This window comes from Convolutriloba macropyga, chromosome 3 (assembly GCF_964194025.1).
Source record: "Convolutriloba macropyga chromosome 3, txConMacr16.3, whole genome shotgun sequence".
NCBI lineage: Eukaryota > Metazoa > Xenacoelomorpha > Acoela > Convolutidae > Convolutriloba > Convolutriloba macropyga.
Genome location: NC_134470.1, coordinates 33396948 through 33423997, shown reverse-complemented (window position 1 = coordinate 33423997; position 27050 = coordinate 33396948). Strand labels below are relative to the sequence as shown.

General features: G+C 36.9%; 1 protein-coding gene across 1 annotated transcript; it reads left to right on the top strand.

The window, feature by feature from the left end:
• Positions 1–4186: 4186 nt before the first annotated feature.
• Positions 4187–26532, top strand: LOC142337020 (serine/threonine-protein kinase STK11-like). The gene is made up of 6 exons (XM_075386053.1): positions 4187–4634; positions 12524–12670; positions 24410–24670; positions 25036–25168; positions 25488–25624; positions 26150–26532. The coding sequence occupies exons 1-6, from the start codon at positions 4423–4425 to the stop codon at positions 26337–26339; spliced, it is 1080 nt and encodes a 359-aa protein (XP_075242168.1). The 5' UTR covers positions 4187–4422; the 3' UTR covers positions 26340–26532.
• Positions 26533–27050: the final 518 nt, after the last annotated feature.

Genomic DNA, 27050 nt, shown 5'->3' with positions numbered 1-27050 from the left:
TAAAGAGTTTTTTCTTACTCTGATAGTTATGTAAGCATGAGCTTGTTTTACACCCAAGTTTCGTCTGGTCCATTTTGCATAATGATAAAAGGCTGTTATTTTGTGCTCAATGATACCTTTCGAACTTGTGTTTAGGTTAGATATGCTATAACATTAATACAATGTTTGATCCAGTTTCACTCACCAAACAACTACGATTAAGTTAAGTTTGTCTACGATGCCATTAAGTTTGTTATCGGTTATTCTCCATCGAGAAATAAAATAATTCGAATTGATGGGTTACTGGAAATAAAATAATTTGAATTGATGGGTTGCTTCAGTGAACTCACATTATGGGATATAACAGTATACCGACAGTGTAAATAAATGGGAAAAAACCTAATTTTAAGCCCGATGGATAATGGAAAAAGTGATTGATTATTGTTAAGATAAAGAGGCTCTGTAATAACAGAACGCACATTAGGTTGCCCACCTATCAGTCCCACCAAAATTTTTTCTCAGAAAAAAGCAACATCCCCCGCATAGATCCCTCCGCATTATTATCTCTTGAAATCTTTTTACAAATTACATGCTTATCAGAGAAGCGAGATATTTAAAAAGCAAATTAGCTACGCGACCTTTAATAATTGCTCTTAAACGATGTTTGAAGCAATTATTTTAGTCCTGCGCTCTTTCTTTATGCGATTTTGCGGTTGATCATTTTTCTTCTGACCCTTTTATGTTTTCGTTCTTTAATATGAATAAACAGTTGAGCAGCTCACTTAATCAATACTTCCAGCCTTATTAGTCTTCAAGCATGCGATTCAATAAAACCGTTTTGAGATCTTGCTATGGTGGTCATCCAGCGAGAATTGAAAATTTTTTCAAATCTTAAGGTTAATTTTATCTATGCGCCAGAATGAACCCTTTTCCTGACAAACTTTTAATCCGTTTTGAAGTTTAGAATCGAGTAATTGGGTATAAAACATAAAAGAAGCAGTTATTCTTAGTATTTTTCGAAAGAAGCACTTAAGTTTCTGCTTTGTTTCTTTTTTTTTGAGTTTCTATTTGGTCGGCCGTAAATCACTTTGAGTCCAACTAATAGGAACTTTATGTAAACATTTTTTCGGTCACTAACTGCGAGACACGGGAAGCACTGATAGTTTTTATTGTACAGCAAATATCGTGTTCTGGATAATTAACTGATGGTAGGCATTCGGTTGCAGCTAACGAAGTCTTCTAAATTAAAGCAAAAGCAGGATAAAACCGGATTAATATTAAAAATCAACAGCCGCCGTAGCCTCTCAGCAGCTATTATTTAGCCGTTCTCCTTTTTTTCCAATTTGCTTTACCTTTTGATCACGTGTTTCGTTTTAGTCGCGATTTCCACGCTTGACCTCTGCCTTCTCTCACGGTTTCAACAGAATAGATTTTAAACTCTTTCACGCATTGAATTACGCAATGATCAAAAGAAACGGGATAAGCATTAAAATCCCGGTCATTAAGTCAGAGGTCATCAAAGTTCATCTGGCATTTGTACTTTGCTTAATAGCGTTTATTTGAAAACTTGAATTAAGTGTAATTTTAGAATCTAACCGAATATGCAGAATTTGCACGCCAAATGAGAAAAATGTCAATTTCTACCTCTTTCTTTTTATCTGTTTCAATCCCAATGTGCGTCAAGTGGGTCAACCGCGGCTCTTTTCAGATAATTTGCCGGCTATGTTTTTTTGCGCCGAAGATGCCAAGTAGTCAAATCAATTGAAATCTCAGTTCCTTCAATGAAGCCGCATAAAGCCCATTTTGGGGATGCAGTTGTAACACAAGCTTTTTTTTGTTGAAGAACTAGGTCTTTTTATTGCTGCGAATGGGGTGCTCTTGTTACAATTCAAAGAATTTGAATTGTATTGGGGCGCTGTCTTTTTTTAAGATCTGTTCACACATTTTCATGATTTTTGAAGTCAAATTGGAGTAGTGATATTGGTCAGGCCGAAACAGGAAATGGAGCGAAAAAGCGAGTGGTTTTGCGGCGTGAATTTTTTTCGCTCTAATTTTAAAGTAGAGTGAGAAAACGGTGTTTGAACAAAATTTCGGCTTCTCGGTAGTGGTTTTTTCACATGCGGGAATTTCACTCTGATTTTTACTGTTTTTTCGATTTTTTGTATCTGATTTTTTCGAAATGGTTTTCCCAATCCATTAACAGCTCATTCTATGCCTAAATATTTTGTTTTAATTAAATTTTAATTTCTCGCTAGTGGTTTTTTTATTCATATGTGCATTTTGACATTGATTTTCTGTTTTTTTTTTCTTATTTTTTTGATCTGATTTTTTTAAAATGGTTTTCTCAATTCACTCATAGTCCATTCTAGGTCTAGTTTTTCTGTTTAATCAATGAAAATTCTTTGAATTGTACGTCAGGACTTGTCCTGCTATGTTTTTTCTTTTGTTTCGTCGTCTGACGCTCTTTTTTCGTTTTACATCTGTTCACACCTCTGAACTGAAAAGTCAAATTTTCTGAATGACTTCTTCCTCCTACTAACTGCTTTTGCGCGCTTGACGTCATTTCTCTCTCTCTCTCTCTCTAGCAAAATTTTTTTTGCGTGATTAGATTTTGATCATAAGTGACTTACCTCACTCAATAAAATGACTTTTGCACTTTAAAATTTAAGTTGATTTTGAATTAGTTTAAGGTCAAAGGAACTCATATGTGTAATAAGGGTCCCTAATGAAAAGGCTTCTGCGGAATGAATTTTAACAAGCTTTATTATTTTATTGTTTCATTTTTTACATAGCTTTTCGAGCGGCGTCGATAACTTTTTCAACTTATATCTGTTTCTATCTCTATCATGTGGCACGCTAGTCTATTCTTTCGCAGCTATTTTGGCAATCTGCAGGCTATAATAAATAATGTTTTGTCAATCGTTTTCTGTCATGATTGATTCCAAGAAAGACGCACTGACTTAGTTTTCTTTGTTGTATGTAGAGGAAGATTTAAATTTGTCCTGAATATAAAACAATTAATTGCGCGGGGTAGTCTGAGGTATTACCGGATACTTTTTTCATAGAAAACTGCTCCTCTTGGATAGCAAGCCTCCTTCTGTCATCTCCTTCTTGTAGTAAATTGGGCTGTGTTTTGAAAGTTTTGTTGTAACCACTTTCAAGTGTTAATGCGGAAAGAAGTTATCCAAAAGAGCGCAGATTGCCAATTTTCCTATTGCTTTTGTTGTCGGGTTTGTGTTTTTCACATAATGCCTGCAAAACCAAAAATTGAAGAAATTTGTGGCTTGAAGAAAGATATGTTGATTTAATTTTCTAATTCTCTGTATTGAAAAAACTTATCCCTTCTCGTAGAATTTTTCAAGCAATAAATTTGTTGCTGACCTGATGGCAGAATGCACACGAATATAACTACGGTAGAAGAAAGTTATTTTAAATCTTGACGACTCTGATTAATATCTACAATTTATCTTTCTTCTAGTGAACAATAATGAAATGAACAATAGATATACTTTCAGTTTTATCCTAACAAAAACACTTTATCCTAAAGTGTTTTTGTTTACCCCCCCCCCCCCTCCTTATTTGGTTTTATAGTATTCATAATAAAATTTATGAATGGTTGTAGGAACGAAACATATCGAAATTCTTTCTTGGGTTCGTAGGCGTGCGGCTTTTTTGTAGCTGAGCATTGTAGAATCTTCAGATAATGGAATTTCTTAAACAATTGTAAACTTAAGTAGAACTGATGGCTGAACTTAGCTTTTTAGAATTTTGCTTTTTAGTGTTCTTGTTGGTTCGTGTTCATGATAAATAATTGTTTATCTCAACAACTTTTGCAGATAGATGTCTCGAAGGGCATCATGCCTTCAAAATTTTGTTTTTTAAATCAACTTTTCCGGGTGTTCTCATAATATCAAAAAATTTCTCGGTTTATTTTCTGAAGTTTATTTAGTATTCTACTTAACATTCTTTGGTTTGAAAAGCCTATCAATCTTATTATTGAAATTATTAAAAGTTGGATGATTATTATTAAAATTTATTTATTAGTTCTTTTTATTAAAAGTTGGATACACTTTTCATGTCGAAAAAACATGTGGAAAACATGTCGGAGCCAAAAATGCGGATACGCGTGTTTTGAACATTGTGCATATGCAAATTATCAAGTCAACTAGTGATCTGTCATCTGTTACTATCAATTTGTTTCAGATATAATGTGAGTGAGGTAGGAGCTTTAAACGCAGTGCCTTGCAGTCAGTGGCTGTCTAGTCACGAATTCTAACTTGTGGACATATTTTTACCCACTTTTGCCGCTAATTGAAAATGACATATATCGTACATTTGAAGAAAATGAGTTGTTGTCAAATCAATGACTTTAATCATTATTATGGCTTTGAAAAATAACACTCCTTTTTAATCTGAAACAACCAATTTGTGAAACATTTGACGATGGAACCAACAGCTTTAGTGGAAGAGCAGACTTTCGTATCTGATGTTCAAACCATACCAGACACTGAAGGTGAAAGTGTAACTCCAAATGAAGTCTTGGCGGAAGATGACGAAGTTGTAGGAAATGAGTTCATTTTCCAACAGGTAGAATCGTTGGATAATCTTTTCGTGGAGAACGGGCGTGAAAAGCCACCCAAGTTCATCAATGAGAGGTAGGATGAGTTCTGTCTCCATTCTATATATCCCAATTTAATTTGTATGATCAGCAGACGGGTGTATTATTGAAAGTTTTTCTTGACGGCTGGTTAGAATATGGAATATGACCTAGTTTTGGTATTTTTATGTCGATCGCGTCTTATAGGTACTGCTCGCTCATTTTAGGCGCATATGACCTTACAAATTCAAGGTTAAAGAAACAAAGTTACATGGAAATGCATGTTTGATGAAAAGAAATATAGCTTTAATTTTTTAAATGAAGAGTGAAGCTCGTTGCGCAAACAGCTGATAAGCTCAACATGCACCGCCCATAAAGAAAGAAAGAAAGAATTTATTTCTTTGATCAAGTACCAAATAAGTAACAGCAAGTACAAAAAATAAACGTAAATATTGACTCGTACAAACATGATCAAAGTGGACAGGCAACGGGGTATTTAAACCCACACGCCCTGCCCTTAGAGACTCTGTAAACTAGGCAGTAGGACTATTTCAACAAAGAAGTTCCTATGATAACAAAAACATAGAGAAATGAAGAAATGGAAAAAAAACTTAAAAATATTTTCGCTACATTCGACAAAAATTAACAGCAGCCTAATTAAAGCTCAAAACTCGTTAAACCTACTGGAGACATAAATTAGGCCTCCAAAATTTTTCGGTTTAAAAATTTTTCTAAGTTTTTCAGAAGCAATTTTAGCGGGAAAAATTCAAAAATTTTTGAAAAATTGCAATAACTCGGAAACTAGAAGGAATTGAGAGCTCATATTTTGTCACAAAGATCCCATTCCCAAAGTAGATGTCTGATAGCATTTATCCAAGGCGTCGTTTTTTAGGTTTTTCTAGAAAAATTATTCAAAGATGTATTTCACTAAATCGTTATTAACGAAGTGGACTTAAAAAAACAAACTTATAAAATATTCTTGCTACAGTCGACACAATTTAACAGCAGCCTAATTAAACCCCGTTAAACCTACTGGAAGCATAAATTAGGCCTCCAAAATTTTTCCGTTTAAAATTTTTTTAAGTTTTTCAGAAGCAACTTTAGCGGGAAAAATTTAAAAATTTTGAAAAAATTGCGATAACTCGGAAACTAGAAGGAATTGAGAGCTCATTTTTTTCCACAGAAATCCCATTCCCAAATCAGATGTCTGATAGCATTTATCCAAAGGGTCATTTATCCAAAGTTTCACTATATCATCATTATTAACCAAAAATGTATCCTTAAATTTATGATAATTTTCTTAATAACTTTTTCATTCGATCCAATAATATTATAGGGAAGAACATCGGCTTTACTCAATGCATTAAAGAGCTTCGAGGCTCTGAATTTAACTGATCATTTGTTTAGACGATTCCATTGGTAATGTTTTTGATGCACTTCGCGTAGGTCTCGATGGCGAAAACGAAAACAAAGAATTAAGGTAACTTTCACGATGTAATCCACTCAATGACTTCAAAACTAGCTTCAATAACTCGTATATATGAAGCTGGTAGATGTTAAGTAAATTATTTTTAACAAAGATGTCATTAGCACTGTCGGATTTTTTTCTGAAATAAATGAATTTAAGTATTTTTTTGTAAATTGTAAATGGGCAACAGGTTGCTCTAGCTGCTGCACCCATAGACTAGTATGCCATATTGGATAATAGAACTTACGTTCATTTTGCAATAATCAATAAGCTGGTTACGCGGGACATAATGCCTAAGTTTTGAAATAGTACCACATTATTTAGAGAGTCTCGATTGCGAGGAAATGCAATTGACTTCTACTCTTTGCATTCGGCTCCCGAGATAAGATTTCAATCAACACAAAACATTACCTCTTATTCCGTATCTTTCTAATTTATAAAGTAAAATTGTGTGATCAAGTGTATCAAACGCTTTCCGTAGATCCAAAAAAAGCAGCTAATGTTCTTAACATTCCAGTTTTCCCTTATTTTCTCCGTTAACTCAACTAAAGCATCGATGGTACTATGCTTGTTTTGGATGCCGAATTGACAGGGTGAGAGGAGCCCGAATCGCTCAAAAAAGTTGTATAACCTCGTATGCATAGCACGTTCAAAAATTTTACTCCATATATTCAAAAGTGAAATAGGGCGGTAGTTATTTTCGAATTTACTGCCTTCTTTGTTTAGAGGAAGTATCTTTGCATTCTTGAGCGATTCGGGGAAGAAGCCATGAGTGAAGGAACAATTAATAAAGTGTGTCATGAAGCGAACCGTAACAGGGGCTGATAATTTAACTATTATATTACTTAAGCCATCATCACCAGATGATGCTTTGTGAGCCAAGCTATCAATGAGCTCCTCAACTTCAAACGTTGAGACCGGGTATAAATATAAAGACTTGTCATTGTCTGAAATGGGAATACGAGGCACGTTATTGATCGACTGAAGAATAATATTAGGTACATTGACAAAATATTGATTGAACTTTTCTGCCACGTCACCGAAAGAGGGTGACTAGTTCGCTTCATAACAAGAGGATAGAATAGGAATCTTTTTTGAGTGCGTACTTCTGCCACTGATTTCATTAAGTAAATGATAAGTTTGTCTTGAATCACCAATGCAAGACTTAAACTTATCTGCATAGTAAGATTTTTTTGGTTTTTTGTATGCGTACTCGAAATTTTTACGCTGAATTTTGAAATTCGCCAGATAATCTGGATTATTGGGGTTACTTTTCCATTTTCTATGACCTTTGTTACGCTTGGTTTTAAGATTTTTCAAGGAATTTGTCAACCATTTAGGTTTGTTATTTGATTTGATTTCCTTTTCATTTTGCATTGTGGCAAACATATCAAAGACCTTAATAAAACTCGAGTTCAAGATTTCAAAAGCAATGCTTGGATAACGACTGCTTAATATTTCAACTTCCCTGAGACTCAGGTGTTGTTGGAGTTCATGCAGGAAGAGCTGTCGCCGAGATTCGTCATGAATAAATTTTGTATTTCGAAATTTACACTGACCGTAAGTCTGATCGAGGTCGTTGACCAATCAACTAGCTAGAATAGGATAATGATCTGCGATGTTTTGATGAAACAGGATATTTGATTTAAATGAAGGAATATTTTGATAGATGAAATGATCTAAGCAGGTTGATGAATGATCAGTCTCTCTAGTTGGACGATCCGAACTATCGAACAGACTGAAGCCGTTTGCATTTATAATATCGACGTAGTTACTGCTAATCAAATTCTGAGATTTTGTATCGATGTTAAAATCCCCGCATATAATGAAAGGCATTGTGGCAGAATTATTACCTTGCAGATTTTCATCAAGTAACTCAAAGAACTGGTTTTTGTTAGTTCTAGGTTTACTGTAAATCACCAAGGTTTTAAATGTGTATGATTGGCTGTTGGTTTCAACACATATTGCCTCCTCGAATGGAGTTTGCAAGGTTTTATTTATCGTCGCACTCTCATGGACTTGAATCATCTCCCCTCCGCCATACTTGTTACGATTTTTCACCTCAATGTTCGAGTATCCAGGCAAACGACAATTAGAAGTATCATCATCATCATCTAAGTGTGTCTCCGTGAGGCATGTCTTTGGGAAGTGATTCAAGTCCATATATAAAAGATTCCAATTCCAGTAGTTTGTTCCTGATTGAGCGGATGTTTAAATGCAAAATAGATATTATCTGCGTGGGTTTAGATGTAGAGGGTTTTTCACGGGACGGTAGGGGTTTATGGAGGGGTTCAAGAGACTTGAGTTATTTTTTGGGGGAAAACACCATTGAAACATGCAGGAACGTCAGAGAGGGGGTAGTTGAGCACTGAGCCACCTTCATACAACCCGAAAATTTTATAAACTCTGGTGTCGTTGTTCCACTTGTAGTGCAGTACGCCTTCACGCAGGCAGGCACTTTTGATGCGGTTGTCAGTTTTCATAATATTCAAGAAGTTCAATCTGGGTCTGGTGATATCCTCGACCACACTTATATAATTCATGTCGTCCACCTCTGCTAGCTCCTTTTTCTTCAGAAGGTCCAGTTTTCCACCCTTCTATTGAACTTCGCAATGATTGCGTTTTCCAGGCTGGCGGTGAGCAATTGAAATGTCCGAGGCCTCAACAACTGATTCGACTCGATCAATGACTTCCAGTACTTTGTCAATAATCTCATTGTACTCTTCGCGTGTTTTGCCCTCGTCCATCTTGAGATTGAAAATTTTTACATTATCTCGCCTGTTGTACGACTCGTGCACATCACTTTCCGACAGTCTTTTCAAGTAGCACCTATTTTCGCGGTCGACCATTTCTGTTTTGACTTGTTGTTTAAAAGTCGCCAGGGAATCTTGGACAGAACGTGCGATTGAAGCTTCAAGTTGCTGCTGCATTTGAGCAATGATGTCGGGAATGGCATTTCTAATGGCATTTTGAATAATAGCTTCTAGGTTGGCGTCGGGGTTTTCGGTTATAGGACTCAATTACGTACAGCCTCGCTTGGGCCCTTTTGCAACCGGAGTTCTTCCCAGATAGCTCAAAGGAGGAGGGATAGTTTGATACGCTTGGCTGTGGCTGTTTTGGTGTCCATTTGTCATCATCATTGCCAATATGAAACTATTTAATAAGTTTATCACAACAATTAGGCATAGATCGTTGATTCAATAGACGGTAAAGCTGTAATGCTTAAATATGGCCGAAAACGTGCTACAAAATTTATTTTTTTCCATATTCGTCAAAACTTCCACGGTGACCGAAATGGTTCCCGATCCTGTAATAATGGCTACAAGGAAATAAGCAGAGTTACACTTTTCCTAACCTGTTATGACGATGCTGAATATTGATTGGTTGAAAAGTCTTTTGTAAATTTATACAGCACGCATTTATTATCTTGAAATTCACACAGACGATTCTGCTCACTACAGTTCAGTTGCCTACCAAAATACTTGAAAAGAAAACTTGTAGCAGAAAAAGAGCGTTTTTACCGAACCCGCGCTCCGAATAGCACTTAGCAAAAACTTGCAATTGAAAGCCTTTGTTAGAAAGGAAATTGCAACGATAACTCTGTCTTCACACAATATAGCACTTGGCACTAGCACCTACATAGCCGCTTCTAAAAAGATAGAAAAAAGTATAAGCGAAGCTAAAAAGAGTTATCATACCTCTTTTTAATAGCCGCACAGCGATAGCTGGGGCTATTATTGGCCTTCTCTTGGTTTTTTACAATTCAAAGAATTTGAATTGTATTGGTGCGCTGTGTTTTTTTTTTAAGATGTGTTCACACGTTTTTCAATGACTTTGATCTTTCGAAACGGGATAAACAGGTAAAGCCCAGCGGGCATTAAGTTTCATTAGAGGCCCAAAGTGGGCTTTAGTAGTCCTTCAAGTGCCTATAGTGGTGCAGCTGCTGGGATGGCTTTAATTAAAGGTTAAAAGGTCATTTTTAGGAGTTTTTCGTCTCAAAATGGTGCAATTTTTCGTGTTTTTTGTGATTTTTTTGAGATTTTTGTTTGATTAGTCTAAGGTTGAAGTTTTTAAAAGCTGATGAAGGCCTTTTGCGAGACAAAATTGCTTGTTATGACCATTTTATGAGCTATATGTCGTGGTACTACAAACACACAAAATGATACTCATTTTTGCAATTTTTTTCAGGTTTTTGAAAATTTTTGTCATTTTTTGAGTTTTTTAGCCCTAGGTGTCACGAAACCTCATCTAGGGTTTGATAAAGGGTTGGATGATAGGTTACTGCACAGTTTCTAGTGGTAATGTAACGGTTTTCAAATTTTTGACATCATGAATTTTAGCATTTTTTGACAAAAGTTGCAAATTTTTCATGTTTTTTGACATATTTATTGTCATCCTTCAAGTTGTTTGAGTCCCAGGGGCAAGAAACCCATATTAGGGGTTGGATAATAAGTTTCTGAAAAATTTTTAGTTGCCATGGAATAAGTTTCAACTTTTGAATATCACAAATTTTAGCAATTTTTTTTAACAAATTTGCATTTTTTTCAGGTTTTTGAAAATTTTCATCATTTTGTCAGTTTTTCCAGTTTCAGGGACCAGGCAATCTCCGTTGAGGTTTGTTAATAGGGAACTGCATAGTTTCTAGTTAGAATGGAATGCTTTTTAACTTTTTAATGTCTCGAATTGTAGCATTTTTTTGATAAGATCTGCAATTTTTTTAATGTTTCCTAAAGTTTTTGTCAGTTTTTGATATTCGTCGATTCCCAAGTGCAAGAAAACCTATTCCACGTTTTGATAAAAAAAGTTACTGCATGGTTTTTAGTTTCATTGGATTTGTTTAACAATTTAACCTTTCGACTTTTAGAAATTGTTTGATAGGATTGCAATTTTTTTTAAGTTTTTTTGTTTTAAATATTTGTATTTTATTTATTTTTTTTCTTGCCTCAGTTGCCAGGTAAACGCATCCAGGGTTTGACAATATTTTATTAAATAATTGCTAGGGGGCAATTGAATGGCTTTCAACATTTTAATAGAAGGAATTTCTATTTTGAAGTTTGAAATTTTTTCTAAAATTTTTTGCCTATCGATCTATGAGCCACTGATTTTTTAATGCTTGGAATTGGGTTACTGGATAGCCTCTAGAGACACAGAAATGATTTTGAAGATATTTATATCACAATTTTCAGCAACATTTTCTTATTACTTGCAATTGTTTTTTTTTATCTTAAATTTTTTGGTCATTTTCAAGTTTATCGATCTTCAAGGGCCAATGAATATTTTTCAGGTATTGCAGATATAATACTGGACTGATTTCAGAAACAAAAATTGGTTTTGAACATATTTTTGTAATAGGTGTTTTTAAAGGGAAAAAGTTTTGCCGTAGGTTTAAAAGCTTCAAGAGTTTTAGCAATGAGTTTGTTTTTGTTTAGTTTTGATTCTTTTAGTTTCTCAATTCTTTGGCGATTTTTGTTCTGGCTGGCATTGTTCAATTGATCTGCTGATCAGGTAGAGTGCGTCCAAGTTTTTCATTCAATTCTTTGAATTGTATTTCAGGACTTGTCCTGCTATGTTTTTTATTTTGTCGTCATGATTTTTGTTACGACCATATGACGTCACAGCCACTTTTTGTTCATTCGTTCATGCAATTTCAACTGAATTGCATGTTTGACGTCATTTTTCGCTCTTAGTGGAGCGAGTTTTTTATTTCATTTGCGTGATTAAATTTTTGGTCACACTTGACTTACCTCACTCACAAAAATCACTTCCTCACTTTGAAATTAACTTTTATTTACTTTAATTGAGAGATAAGGTCAAATGTGTGTGTGTGTGTGTGTCACTCTAAATAAAGGTTATTAGAGGGCAGCTAATAGAGGCAGCAGTAACTTATAAGATTTTTAATCAAAATATAACAGATCAGCCCTCAATGAAAAGACGATTTTTTTTTGGTCTGTCTTTTTTACTGTTCTTTACTGCCGATCTACGAATCTATTGCGGCTATTTTCTGGCAATCTGCCAGCTATGTTTTCTATTTTCAAAACAAAAGTATTTTTTGTCTTTGGAGTATGTTTGAATGTGGTGAATATATATCATGCAATGAAACTAATTGCGAGTCTGTTTGGCAATCAAAACATAAGACAGAAATTTATCAAAAGATGCCATTTTTTATCGCTCTCAAATGAAGCATGTAGCCATTACATCAGTCCTCTGGTTTTTATGCAATTTTTTCATCCTATTATTGTGTGGAGCCTATTATTTTCATCCTATATTTCATCCTATTATTTTCATCCTATAAGTGTCTGAGGAGCTGTATTATTGTTCTCTACACTAAACTGCTGAGTGCTGAGAAGATGTAAATTAAAGATTTGCAGTGAAGTTGTTTGGGCGCTTTGAACCCCCTCACCGCCAACTGCTCGTCAGTAGTTTGAAAGCAGGTCACCCGATATCAGTCGGTGATGTTGTAGATTGTTTGACTATTTTAGGTATCTATTGGGATCTCAGATGGGCGAGGGTTCCTATGGAAAGGTGAAGCAGGTCCTCGACACCTTCACTCTGCAGAAGATGGCTGTCAAAATAATGAATAAACAGAAACTCAAAAAGATACCCAATGGAGAGAGAAATGCCCTCAAGTATGATTTGTTTCACTCTTTTTCCATAAAAAGGAATTCCATTCAAAGAAATTGGGTAGTAGATTGCATTCAGTTGAAACGCTACAGTGAAAGGAGTGGTACTGCATCGCAAACAAATTTGGCAAAGCTATCATTGACATCAATGATAATTGGTTTGCTGAAGATAATGATGAATAAGTTCAAGCAGAAACTTATTTACAACTTATTTGCTTAAGGCTGACCTTTTCGTCTGACCCATTTGACTTTTTGTCCTCATGAACGGGATGAACAGGTAGCGACCAGAGGGCATTTAAGTTCTCTTAGAGGCTTTCAACTCACTAGTCCCCAAGTATGCAATTCACAGAAAATGTATTGGAGATGTATACTCATAGTATAAAGGGTGCATCATTTTTTGTTCAAGTTCTTTAAATAGCGGTTTCACGCTTAAAATAATGGTTTTCTGGCTTTGATTCTACGAGATTTCTTAAAAAAAATTTTGATTGTAATTTTTGACCAAATTTGAGTTTATTTTTTGGGTCTTGTAACATTAGCATACTAAATTCAAGTCTCGTTGGCGTTGAATTCGATTCCATTTATATATAATTGTATTTTCTGTTTAGTTAATAGCATAGGATTTGGCTTGGATACTGATTTAAGCAAAGTTTTATTGGATTTTTCATAGTTTTCAGTATTGTTCTTTTATTAGTCGGGAAACATAACCTGGACAATGAGAAGTTTCAATGTCGTCTTCTGGAGTTATAAATAAACCTATTTTTTAATTTAAGTGGGTAGCTAATGGTTTCAATGACTTCAAAATTTCTGTTTGAGACATTATAATCATTTTATAACTTTTTCCTTTTTGTTCTTTTTTGTCTAATTGTTACCTAACTCATTAAGGGCAGGTCTCTTATCTAAGTTTTAGTTTTTATGTGGTGTTAGTTTGACTTTGTTAATTGCTCTCAAACGAAGTTTGTAGCAATTATATTAGTCATGTTGGTCTTTTTTATGCAATTTTTCACTTAACGCTTTTGACTTTTCATCCTAAAATGGGATAAACAGGTAGCGCGCAGCGGGCATTAAGTGCTGTTATAGCCTTTCAGCTCTGTTTCAGCTCAAACTGTTTTGTAGACTTGTACCTATTATGTGACGGGCGGTTCTTAGAGGTTGAAGACAACCCCACTGTTCACCCCCCCCCCCACTATTGCCCCCCACCGCGCTGTTGCCCCCACCCCACTGTTGCCCAACTTTCCCGCCCCATCAGCCCCCGGTGCAACCCCCCCCCCTCCTCCCTCCCCGTGGCTACGTTCGAACAACCGATCGCTATCAAAACTCAATTCTATACTCATTTTCACAACTTTTTTCAAGCTTTTTGAAAAATTTCATTTTTTGAGTTCTTTTAGCCCTAGGTGTCAACGAACCTCTTCTACGGTTTTATAATAGGTTACTGCAAAGTTTCCAGTGGTAATGGAATGGTTTCAGCATTTTAACATCACGCATTTTAGCATTTTGACAAAACGTGCAAATTTTTTCAATTTTTTTTTACATTTATTTTTATGCACGTCTTTCCAGAGAACGCCTGAGAACGTCCTTAAGGGTTCGATACTAGATTACTGAAAAATTTTTCAATTGCCATGGAATAGCTTTCAATTTTTTAATATGACAAGTTTTAGCGATTTTTTTAAAAATAAAACTTGCAGATTTCCAGGTTTTTAAAATTTTTGTCCGTTTCTTGGTTTTGCCAGCCTCAAAAGACAAGAAACCTCTTCCAGGGTTTGAAAATAGGTTACTGTAAATGTAATGAAATGTTTTTCAAGATTTCAACACCACGTGTTTTGGCCTTTTTTCAAAACTTGCAATTTTTTTTGACATTTATTCACATTATTCAGGTTTTTCAGCACAACAGAAAATTTCCGTTATGGTCTGATAATAAGTTACTGGAGAATATTTTTTGGCCATGGATTAGTTTTCAACTTTTATCACAAGTTTTAGCAGTTTTTTTTATCAACTGCAATTTTTTGAAATTTTTTGGCAATTTTAAGGTTTCGCCAGCCTCAAGAGCCACAGCCTCCTCTAAGATTTGATTATACTTGTTGTAATGGAATGTTTTTCAAGATTTAAATAGCAATTTTTTAAAGTATTTGCAAGTTTTTCAAGTTTTTTGAATATTTTCGAATTTATCTTTTCGAACTCTTTTATTCGTACAACAGTTATTTTCGAGATAAAATTAATGTTTCTATCTCTCTTCCTCTTTTGGAAGACAATTAAATCAAAAATATAGATGGTCGGAACAATATTTTTTTTACAATTGATTGCTCGTAATCCTACTTCGTAATCCTGATTGTACTAAAAACGGAGCAAATAGAAAAGGCACTGAGCTACGAGTGAGCAACAAGGATTTTGAAAATAATCACTTCGAATTAAGTTTTACTCGGGAATTTATTTGGATCCTGTAGGGCTCTTGTGATATTTTGCTTGATCGTTTTTCGTCTTGTCGATTTCATTTTCGAACTAGAGCAATGCAATATACTGGTAAAGCTCGTGGTTAATAAATTGCTTTAAAGTTCTGCTAAAGTTGTACTAGTCTTAGATGTCCATTTCGACAAAACTGCCGAGGAGGAATAAAGGGGAAGTTTAGATCAACTGCTTCCCTCTCAATCTGTTAAGCTAGCCTCCCTCTCCTTAAGCTTAAGTTTATCATTACCGAACCAGCGCAAGCGACAGTTGTTTGGGAACAATTCATCAGTCATTAGTTTGATATTCAATGTCATGATGGCCGCCAGGTTTTTGTAAACTCAGGTACTTTTTGAAGTCTCTCAAATTAATTTAATAATTCATGTAAAATTAGGAGAATGGTAAAATTGCCAACCATTGTTTCTGTTCGAGAAGAATGCCATGTCACGTAGCTGGAAGCTCCGACACAATATCAAATTCTTGATCATCAGTACAATTTGTTTTCAGATAAGGCGAGCGAGTTCTTCTACATTGAGTTAGTATTTAGTATGGGGGAGTCATTTGAAAGGAAAATGAGTCATTTTTGAGTGTGGTATATCACGTATGATTAAGCAATCACTGTGTTGACGTAAAAACTGATAAATAACTGAATGACAGAGTGAGAAAAGGTATCACGCACACAGTAGTTGTTGGAAAGTGGTAGAGGTTATTGGAAAATCACAAGTCTAAAGGTTTCAAGAATCTTCAATGGAGACGAAGACTAATTAGAAAAAGATCGTGATTAAATTAATAATAGCCTCGTGTAACGGCTGCTCACCCAGTCGTTTGTGAAAAGGAAAGCTTTCTCCGCCCAGTTTTGTTATAGCCGTTCCAAATCTATCCGGATATTTTTTTTACTTTGCTTTTGTATATCTGGAGTTGAAATACCAGAAGCTGGGGGTTTGTAACAGCTGAATTACAGCTCAAATAATTCGTAGATACAGGACACTAACAAATATTTTACTGCTCACAAAAATGTTAAATACAAGACACAAGAAATTTGCGGCTGAAGAATATTGAAAGTACAAGACATAGTAAAACCTTATTTACTGCTCACGAAAGTTTCTTTTTGCGATGGCTTTGCTGAGCTATTTGAACAAAGCCTATTTGAACAAAGGAGTTCTGTGCTATGTTCTGTTTTATTCCCACTTTTTCTTAGCACGTGACTATAAATGTACCTGTAACTACTACTATGACGTATATAGTTGCTATGACAAGAGAGTAGCTAGTGTACAAAAATGAAAAACATATACCAAGGAATTCCACCTCTGTTTTGTGCTGTTTTCCCCTCCGCGGAAGCTAAACGAGCTCAGCCGATTGTTCAATGTCGGTAGATACTCCTTCTGAATGTGTCCCAGATGAGATTGGAGTAAGTTTCTGTTTGTCGGGATAATTTTGTGGTGATGGACTAAATCTTCTGCGCTTGGTAAGTGTGTTGGACAAAGGTTTTTATTACCGAGCAAGAATTTTCGAGTGATAGCGTCCAAATTGCTTACATCTTAAATGACTAGTGTCAATGGTCTTGCTTTCAATGTTTGCTCAAAAAGTCACGTGGTTGAGAAAACTTGCATTGCTTTCTTGCAATTTCTGAGCAGTTGCTCCCATACCTTTCCGAAGTGAGGTGCTGCAGGCACATTGATTTACCATCTGATCACTCGTTGAACTAAATGTTATTCAATTCTTTTTTGTTCAATTCTGCAATGTATTCTTTGAACTCTCGGTAGGCTCCAAAGAAATTTGTTCCTTTGTCACTGATCATTTTTTATCTGTTTGCCTTTTTGAGCTATGAACCGCGTAACTGAGTATAGACTTCAGACGACTTTCACTGTCCAACTTAAGGTCTATTTCTATATGCACGGCTCACACTGCTAGGCATTTCAACAAACGGTAGAGGTATGTGTTATTTTTCCCCTTCTGCACGTGTTACATTTGGTCTTTATTGAACGCAAGGCACTTTTTACACCAGTAATCGCGAATTGTTGTTGAACGATGTTATTCACTTGTTCAGTCCATGCATGAGAATTATTCTTGTGCTCGTTGCGCAAGAGTTCAACATGATAGCAATTTTGGGTACTTTGCATTGAAGTCGAATTGACTTTTGCCTATCTTGCCTTTTGCCTATCCTGCCTTTGCCCTTTTGTCAATGAATGGTAAGAACTGTAAAAATCTTCCTGTTTCGAGTTTCGTTTTTAGCTTTGAGAGATGTCAACTCTTCAGTGAACTATTCTTCCTGTAATAGCTTGAAAACGCTTGTCTTTGCATTCTATTTCATCAATGCCAATTATTTTTGTTGCCTGGTAAGGTTTTTTCATCGCTCGCTGCACATTTGCCATCTTGTATAATAGGCGATTGAAGTTGCGAAATCGTTCCTACTGAACGATCATATTCTTTTTGTCGGCCTGCATTATGAAGACCGATGAGAGTGATTTCTTCATCAGAGGCAATGACTAGGTTCAGTTGTTAGCTCATGCTAGTTACTATCTGGCTGGTTCAACCATACCGGCCCAAATAGCCGAGCGCTTCCCGTGTGGTGCCATTGTCTGCTGGATTGCGAATACCGCTCACATGTTTCCACTGAAACGTCAGTTGTATCCAGTCTCTGAGCCACTCAATTGCTCAAACACTTTTTTACGGTGAGAGCTATGTATCCATTGCAGTACTGTAGTTGAGTCTGACCAGAGACTGCCATTTTGTATCTCCATCTCGTGTTCTCTGGCAATTTGCACTTTCAATCCCACTGTCTTGACCGCTGCTGGCAGTTGCGACCGTGGCATTGAAAGATGTCACATTGGTGACACTATGCAATTTGCCATTACAAATATTATGTCGGCTGAGAGGTTTTTGTTGAAAAACGTAGATAGGCCCCTGCGTACATCGTGTCTTCAGATAAGTCAGAAAACAAATGAAAGTCAACATTTTCCCTTCACTATAATGAAGCATCTATCGATGCTAGTTTCAGCTGCAATAGGAAGTTGTTCTTTCCACTTTAGGAATTCGCTACTTAATCGGTTTCTGCTTCTCTTCCCAATTTTGTCAGTTTTCTGTCCACATGCTCTCCAGAAGTTATCTCATCTGAACTTTGGACCGAACAAATAATCCAATTGCGTCAGATACTGTAGACAGACACTAGAGACTATAGACAGGCACTAGAGACAAGATCCTCCTTTTGGGTATTAGAGTCGCAACTTTTTTGTTTTACCTTTGCAGACCTGAAGACTATCGTTAATAACTTTCAATTGGCGCACAAATACAGATAATCTGTTTTTGTCTTAGCATCAACTTGCTTGGTTTTGTAGATTGATTTCAAGTCCTCCGTTGGTGTACATTGTGCTGCGAGCGTTGGTTAGTTTTTCGTTCTGAAATTCTGGCGCTGGTATTCGTATATGTGAATAGTTTCATTAACTTTTTGTCTTCATCAAATTTTCAAGCAACACTTATCCTGTTCTGGAACTTTCCCTTGTAGAAGCTTTGATCTGTCAAGGCTATTGGTCTTTCGATAAATCTAAAAGTTGTTCCCATCGAGCCATGCAGAAAATCAGGTCTGGCTGGCAGCTTGTCATTCAGGCTTTTTCTATTTTGATGCGTTGTTGCAATCGCGGCGGAGTTTGCGTGCTTTTTACAATTGGATTGTGTGGCTTATAGCATTCTTTCCCAAAAGTGGTTTTCTTTTCTGATTCGTTGTACGAATTTTAACGCCACGTCAGTATGTTTGCATTGGTCAATTTGGAATCTTCATTATCTTTCATTGATTAAAGCTGATCCAAGGATCAGCCCTAGTTGTTTGGTAGGCTCGGCTCTGGATCACTGAGCATTCACCTGTAACTGCCTTCATACAGCTCACCTAAAAATTTTGTCTTATTTTCTTTTGCTTGTTCAGCTCCTTATTTGACCGACTTACATCGTTGATTTTGGAAGCTTAGTTTTATGTCCTAGCTTGTTTGGATATTCTGACACTTTCTGACAGACGAAATGGCGAACAGTTTGTCTTGTCCTTCATAGTCCTCCACTTACTACCCATCATAAATCGACCAGGATAGCGAATGGTTCATTTTCGGTCTGCATCCCGTATTCCATACCATTTGCAGTTTGTAAGCGTCTTGAGCCAAAATGATGAAAACTTCCATCAGTTTGAAATTTGTTTAGAAGAATACTAAGTGGTTATTAGAAAATTGTTTTGTAGTCACATTTGTTTTCCGCAATAAAAAATTGACGAGTTTACAACTGCCTCAAGCAAGTGCACCTTATGTAGATTTTTTTCTTTAATAGGAATTTTCGTTTTCAGATTCTTTGTTCCGTGTCGCATTAAGCTTAGCATCGGTGCCTCGAGCTTGCAACTTCTTTAACTTTAATACTTGAATCAATGAATGATGCCGTTGATTGGCTATCGAGGGAAGCATAAGCAGCAAGTCCGTTGCGGTTACTCAGAATAGAGTCAGGAACTCTGAAGAAATCTGGTAACTTAGTAACTTTTATTGTTTTTGTTGCTCTTCTTACGATGACGGCGTGATTGCCATCGTCCATTTGGTTTTCGGAGTATCGCAATCGGTTGTGCTTTTTGGTTTATCCATTTATACCGCACAGGGGACTTATGCAATTTGTTTTTTTCCCAGACATTTTTGCGTTCTCAGTGATACATATCGATCAACCTTATTCATTTTTCTTGAATAGGGAACGTTCCAAGTACAATGAGTGCCGTCAGCCAGCGGACATTGTTCGTTTAGCGTCGGCTTCGTTGGTTTTGAGTTCGAGCTCCCACTGAAATTTGATGTCTTCAGGATTTTTTTTTGTATTGCCCGGTCTTGCTCGTTAGGTTCTCCTTTAAACGCAGAAAACCCTTCATGCACAAATTTCTTGCTTCCTAGAATCAGATCAGTTCTATCTTCCTGGCCGTCATGTACATAAAACCATCGTTTCTGTTCGAGAGTTCGGAGAAGATAAGTTTCAGAGAAGGTTGTCTGAAAGGTGATGTTTTCACGTTTGTACATTTGTGAAATGTTTTTTGTGTTGTTTTCTCCGCGGAAGCTATACGAGCTCAGCCGATTGTTCAATGTCGGTAGATACTCCTTCTGAATGTGTCCCAGTTGAGATTGGAGTAAGTTTCTGTTTGTCAAAATAATTTTGCGATGGACTAAATCTGCGCCTGGTAAGTGTGTTGGACAAACGTTTTTATCACCGAACAAGAAGTTTTTTTCGAGTAATAGCATCCAAATTGCTTACATCTTAAATGACTGGTGTCAATGGTTTTGCTTTCAATGTTTGCTCAAAAAATTTCGTGGTTGAGAAAATTTGCATCGCTTTCTTGCAATTTGTGAGCAGTTGCTCCCATACTTTTCCGAAGTGAGGTGCTGCAGCCACAAGGATTTTCGATCTGATCCATCGTTGAACTAAATGTTCTTCAATTCTTTTTGTTCAATTCTGCAATGTACTCTTTGGACTCTCGGTCGGCTCCTAAGAAAACTGTTCCCTTGTCACTAATCATTTTTTTGTTTTCGTTTTTGAGCTACGAACCGCGTAACGCGTATAGACTTCAGACAACTCTGTGTCCAACTTAAGGCCTATTTCTATATGCACGGCTCACACTGCTAGGCATTTGAACTAACGGTAGAGATATGTGTTATTTTTCCCCTTCTGCACGTGTTACATGTGGTCTTTTTTGAACGCAAGGCACTTTTTACACCAGTAATCGCGAATTGTTGCTGAACGATGTTATTCAGATGTTCAGTCCTTGCATGAGAATTATTCTTGAGCTCGTTGCGAAAGACTTCAACATGATATTTCCAATATGGCAATTTTGGGTACTTTGCATTGAAGTCGAATTGACTTTCGCCTATCTTGCCTTTTGCCTATCCTGCCTTTGCCCTTTTGTCAATGAATGGTAAGAACTGTAAAAATCTTCCTGTTTCGAGTTTCGTTTTTAGCTTTGAGAGATGTCAACTCTTCAGTGAACTATTCTTCCTGTAATAGCTTGAAAACGCTTGTCTTTGCATTCTATTTCATCAATGCCAATTATTTTTGTTGCCTGGTAAGGTTTTTTTATCGCTCGCTGCACATTTGCCATGTTGTATTATAGGCGATTGAAGTTGCTAAATCGTCACTACTGAAAGCTCGTATTCTTTTCTTTGCATTATGAAGACCTATGAGGGTGATTTCTTCATAAGAGCTAATGACTAGGTTCAGTTGTTAGCTCATGCTAATTACTATCTGGCTGCTTCAGCCATGCTGGCCCAATTAGCCGCGCGCTTCCCTTGTGGTGCCATTGTCCTCTGGATTGTGAATACCGCGCACATGTTTCCACTGAAACTTCAGTTGTATTCAGTCTCTGAGCCACTCAATTGCTCACAAACACTTTTTTACGATGAGAGTTATGTATCCATTGCAGTACTGTAGTTGAGTCTGACCAGAGACTGCAATTTTGTATCTCGATCTCGTGTTTTCTGGCAATTTTCTTTTCCAATCCTAATGTCATGACCACTGCTGGCAATTGCGACCGTGGCATTGAAAGATGTCATATTGGTGACACTCTGCAATTTGCAATTACAAATATTTTGTCGGCTGAGAGGTCTTTGTTGAAAAACGTAGATAGGCCCCTGCGTGCATCGTGTCTTCAGATAAGTCAGAAAACAAATGAAAGTCAACATTTTTCCTTCACTATAATGGAGCATCTGTCGATGCTAGTTTCAGCTGCAATAGGAAGTTGTTCTTTCCACTTTAGGAATTCTGCGACTTCACCGGTTTCCGCTTCTTTTTCCCAATTTTTGTCCATTTTCAGTCCAGGTTCTCTTCAGAAGTTATCTCATCTGAACATTGAATTAAACAAATAGTGTGGGGTCAGATTGGGTCAGATACTTAAGACACCAGAGACAAGATCTTCCTTTTGGTTTTGAGAGTCGCAACTTTTTTGTTTTACCTTTGCAGACCTGAAGACTATCGTTAATAACTTTCAATTGGCGCACAAATACAGATAATCTGTTTTTGTCTTAGCATCAACTTGCTTGGTTTTGTAGATTGATTTCAAGTCCTCCGTTGGTGTACATTGTGCTGCGAGCGTTGGTTAGTTTTTCGTTCTGAAATTCTGGCGCTGGTATTCGTATATGTGAATAGTGTCATTAACTTTTTGTCTTCATCAAATTTTCAAGCAACACTTATCCTGTTCTGGAACTTTCCCTTGTAGAAGCTTTGATCTGTCAAGGCTATTGGTCTTTCGATAAATCTAAAAGTTGTTCCCATCGAGCCATGCAGAAAATCAGGTCTGGCTGGCAGCTTGTCATTCAGGCATACTTTTCTATTTTGATGCGTTGTTGCAATCGCGGCGGAGTTTGCGTGCTTTTTACAACTGGATTGTGTGGCATATAGCATTCTTTCCCAAAAGTGGTTTTCTTTTCTGATTCGTTGTACCATTTTTTTTATCGCCACGGCAGTATCTTTGCGTTGGTCACTTTGGAATCTTCGCTCCATTGATTAAAGCTGACCCAAGTATCAGCCCTAGTTGATTGGTAGGCTCGGATCTGGATCACTGAGCATTCACCTGAAACAGACTTCATACAGCTTACCTATAAATTTTGTTTTATTTTGCTTTTGCAGCTCCTTCTTTGACCGACTTACAACGTTGATTTTGGAAGCTTAGTTTTAAATGTCCCAGCATGTTTGCATATTCTTTGACACTTTCTGGACAGGCGAAATGGCGAACATTTTGTTTTCCCTTCATTATCCTCCACTTACTACCCGTCATCAATTGTCCAGGATAGCGAATGGTTCATTTTCGATCTGCATCCCGTATTCTATACCATTTGCAGTTTGTAAGCGTCTTGAGCCAAAATGATGAGAACTTCCATCAGTTTGAAATTTGTTTGGAAGAATACCAAGTGGTTATTTAAAACTTGTTTTGTTGTCACATTTTTTATTTCCGCAATGAAATTGACGAGTGTACAGCTGCCTCAAGCGAGTGTGCCTTTTAATGTAGACCTTTTTCTTTAATAGGATTTTTTGTTTTCAGATTTTTTGTTCCGTGACATATTAAGCTTAGCATCGGTGCCTCGAACTTGTAACTTCCTTAATACTTGGATCAATGAATGATGCCGTTGATTGGCTATCGAGGGAAGCATAAGTAGCAAGTCCGTTGCGGCCACGCAGAATAGAGTCAGGAACCCTGAAGAAATCTGGTAACTTAGTAACTTTTATTTTTTTTGTTGCTCTTCTTACGATGACAGCGTGATTGCCATCGTCCATTTGGTTTTCGGAGTATCGCAATCGGTTGTGCTTTTTGGTTTATCCATTTATACCGCACAGGGGACTTATGCAATTTGTTTTTTTCCCAGACATTTTTGCGTTCTCAGTGATACATATCGATCAACCTTATTCATTTTTCTTGAATAGGGAACGTTCCAAGTACAATGAGTGCCGTCAGCCAGCGGACATTGTTCGTTTAGCGTCGGCTTCGTTGGTTTTGAGTTCGAGCTCCCACTGAAATTTGATGTCTTCAGGATTTTTTTTTGTATTGCCCGGTCTTGCTCGTTAGGTTCTCCTTTAAACGCAGAAAACCCTTCATGCACAAATTTCTTGCTTCCTAGAATCAGATCAGTTCTATCTTCCTGGCTTTTGTGTGTGTGTGTGTGTGTGTGCGTGCGTGTGTGTGTGTGTGTGTGCGTGTGTGTGTGTGTGTGTGTGTGTGTGTGTGTGCGTGCGTGCGTGCGTGTGTGTGTGTGTGTGTGTGTGTGTGTGTGTGTGTGTGTGTGTGTGTGTGTGTGTGTGAAACTGGGATAGAGCACATCAACTTTACATTGAGGTATCTCGAAGTTACCACTGCGTATTATCCCAATTTCATAGGTAGGTTAGAGCACTAGAGCAGGGAATGATCTAAAATTGTTACCGGAAATTTGATTATTATTGTTATTAGAAATTTTATTGGAAGATAGAGCAACATAGCGTCAATAACTGAATTCTTATTTCGTAAAGCTAGTGGAGGAAATCTATTTTTGTCGCTCAATATAGATCCATGACTAAGTAAGAAGATATGCCTAGCCGCTATATTGCGAGACTTTATGCGCGAACAAAGAACTGAACAAAGACAAAAGAACAGGCTACTTAAAAAATGAAGTTGCTGTTTTCAATTAAATCCTTTTTAACTCAAATTTCAACCTTTTAATTTACTGTTAATTTACTTTTGGCGTTCAGTATATATAACAAGCCCAAAACTGTTTTCACGCAATTTGACTTACCTTAATAAATGTTCTGCTCATGTTGTAGTGCGTCAAAAATTTAATTACTGTTTAGTGAGTTCAAAATAATGCGCAAACTGACCCACAGAAACGTAGTCGCAGTGTACGATTTGCTTCAACGAGAAGCTGAGCCTATTCTGCCTCAAGATGGGGAAGTTACTCTGGAAGAACAGTCAAGCTCTGTTCTGATAGGGCATAGATCCGTCGCACGTAAGCCTGAGAAGCTGTATCTTCTGATGGAGTACTGTTTGTGTGGAATGTACGACTTGTTGCAAAATGCACCTGATCAGAAGCTACCGACATGGCAAGCCCATAAGTAAGTCAAAACAGGTGATGCGGCTCAGATTAGTTCCATGCATGGAAGATTTATCCTGCTTTCATCTAAAGTAGTTGTTAGATAGCTAGATGGTTGTGGGGATGAATCAATCTGACTGACCCCATAAACATATAGTACTCGGTTTAAGCAGTCGTGAGTTTTTTTTTTAATTTTGCAACTTGCAAATTGATGGCAAAATTAGTTGATTGCCTTAATCTCCCTATAGATTAAAACACGGACGAGCGGCGTTAAAGCGTTCCAGATGCCTGCAAAAATTAAATGCGGTAATACTTAGGGGTTTGAATGGTTTTTTTTCTGCGAGAAAATTTAAGATCGATTTTAACGAAATTTTTGTTTGTTAATAGGTACTTTTGTGATCTAATGGAGGGTGTTGAGTATCTTCACAGCCAGCGTGTGATCCACAAAGACATCAAACCCCAGAATCTCCTCTTGTCACCCGATGAAACGTTGAAAATCACTGACTTTGGAGTTGCTGAGGTAAATTCACACGTGTTTGAGCAAGAAGTTAAATTCATGCTTTTTGTCGCCTAAAAACATTCGTTGATTTTCCGAAGGTCAAATTGTTAGCTTCGAGATTGCGGAAGGTGAATTTGAGGAGTTAAATGAGTTATTTATATCTTTTCTATTTTGCCCCACCCATTTTTTATTACCCCTACTTACAAATTGTGTGTTTTCGTATAGAACGTTACTGTGTATATAATGGCACGTGCGTATGTGAAAGTATGCACTAAATGCTGAGGGGGGATTAGATCCATTTATTTTTATTGACTAATGCTGGGTACGGAAGTTTTTTTAGGAGCTAGATCTGTACGCGAAGGATGCTTCTATCAAGAGTAGTGCCGGTACTCCAATGTTTCAACCACCAGAAGTAGCCTCTGGCAAGAATTCATTCTGCGGATTTAAGCTGGATGTGTGGTGTGCCGGTGTCACATTGTGAGTCGTCCTTTCAATTGATATCTCAGTCGTCAGCTGATGAATGCACTTTTTTATTTACCTTACAGCACTCACGTGCACATTTTAGAATGCCGAAAGTACGCAGTGCCAGGAGTTAAAATGCCAGAAGGGCCTATAACCTTAGTCAGAAGTTGACTGCCATCTTTCGTCATTTTAAAACGTACACATTTTGTGTTTTGAGCAAGGTTGCGTGACTCCGCAGAGGTCACTTCGAACTCTAATATCTCGAACCGCTTCGCGGTTCTCGATAAACTCCAGAAGTTCTCAGTGACTTCAAGCAGATTCATGTTACAAATACTTCTTCCTTTGCAAGCATTTGAAAACGAATGGGTATCAAATTTACGCAAAGGTAACCTCCCGTACTGATTAGCTCGATTGCTCAACTAAGGTAAAGAAGCAATTAATTTGAGAATGATTGAGTTCAAAATTGTAAACATAATTTTCCTGAAATAGTTTCTGAATTTTATTCTTGGACGCGTTGAGAGTTTGTGTTGTTGATTTCAGATACAACTTCACAACTGGCCACTACCCATTTGAAGGCCACAATTTGTATATCTTGCTGGAGAATATTTCCAAACAGCCAGTGCACGTGCCAGCTGATCTCTCTCCCCAACTTCATAGTCTGCTCAAGTTCATGTTGGAGAGAAATCCACGGGATAGATATTCCGTGGCTCAAGTCAAGTCGCATCGGTAAAAAAAAATCTTGATCTTTCTTAACAATCAATTTTATCTGCAAATGATTTTGCTTCTGATATCACGTAAAAATGTTCCAGCTTCTGAAGTTTAAGATAAACTTTGATGTCAAAAAAATTTATGGTTAAATTGTTGCCATGGGCCTGCTTAACTGTTGTCGGTAACTGTGTTCAATAATCATTTTTTGGACCTAGCGATATCTTTTTAGTTGCTTTCAAACGAAATTTGTAGCAGTTATGTTAGTCCTGAGGTCTTTTCACAACTCGAAAAGGAGTAGCTTTTTTCTTGAGGTTTTTAACCGTAAGTACTATTTGTTTAATTGGCGATTTAACCTAAAAGCGAAATTGAAATAAGACGAAGTTTGGACTAATTTTTTTTGAGCGGGTGACGTTTTTTGTTCATTCATGTTCATGAATGAATCACCTTTTGACTTTAAAAGTGTTGTTAATTGCTCTCAAACGAAGTCTGTAGCAATTTTATTAGTCTGTCGGTCTTTTTTAGGCGATTTTTCGCTTGACCGATTTTTCATCTGACGCTTTTCACTTTTCGTCCTCAAAAACGGGATAAACACCTAGCGCCCATCGGGCATTAATTGCTCTTATAGCCTTTCAGCTCTGTATCAGCTCAGACTGTTCTGGAGACTTATACTTATTATTGTGTGAAGGGCGGTTCTTAGAGGTTGAGACCCTCCACTGTTGACGCCGTCCCCACT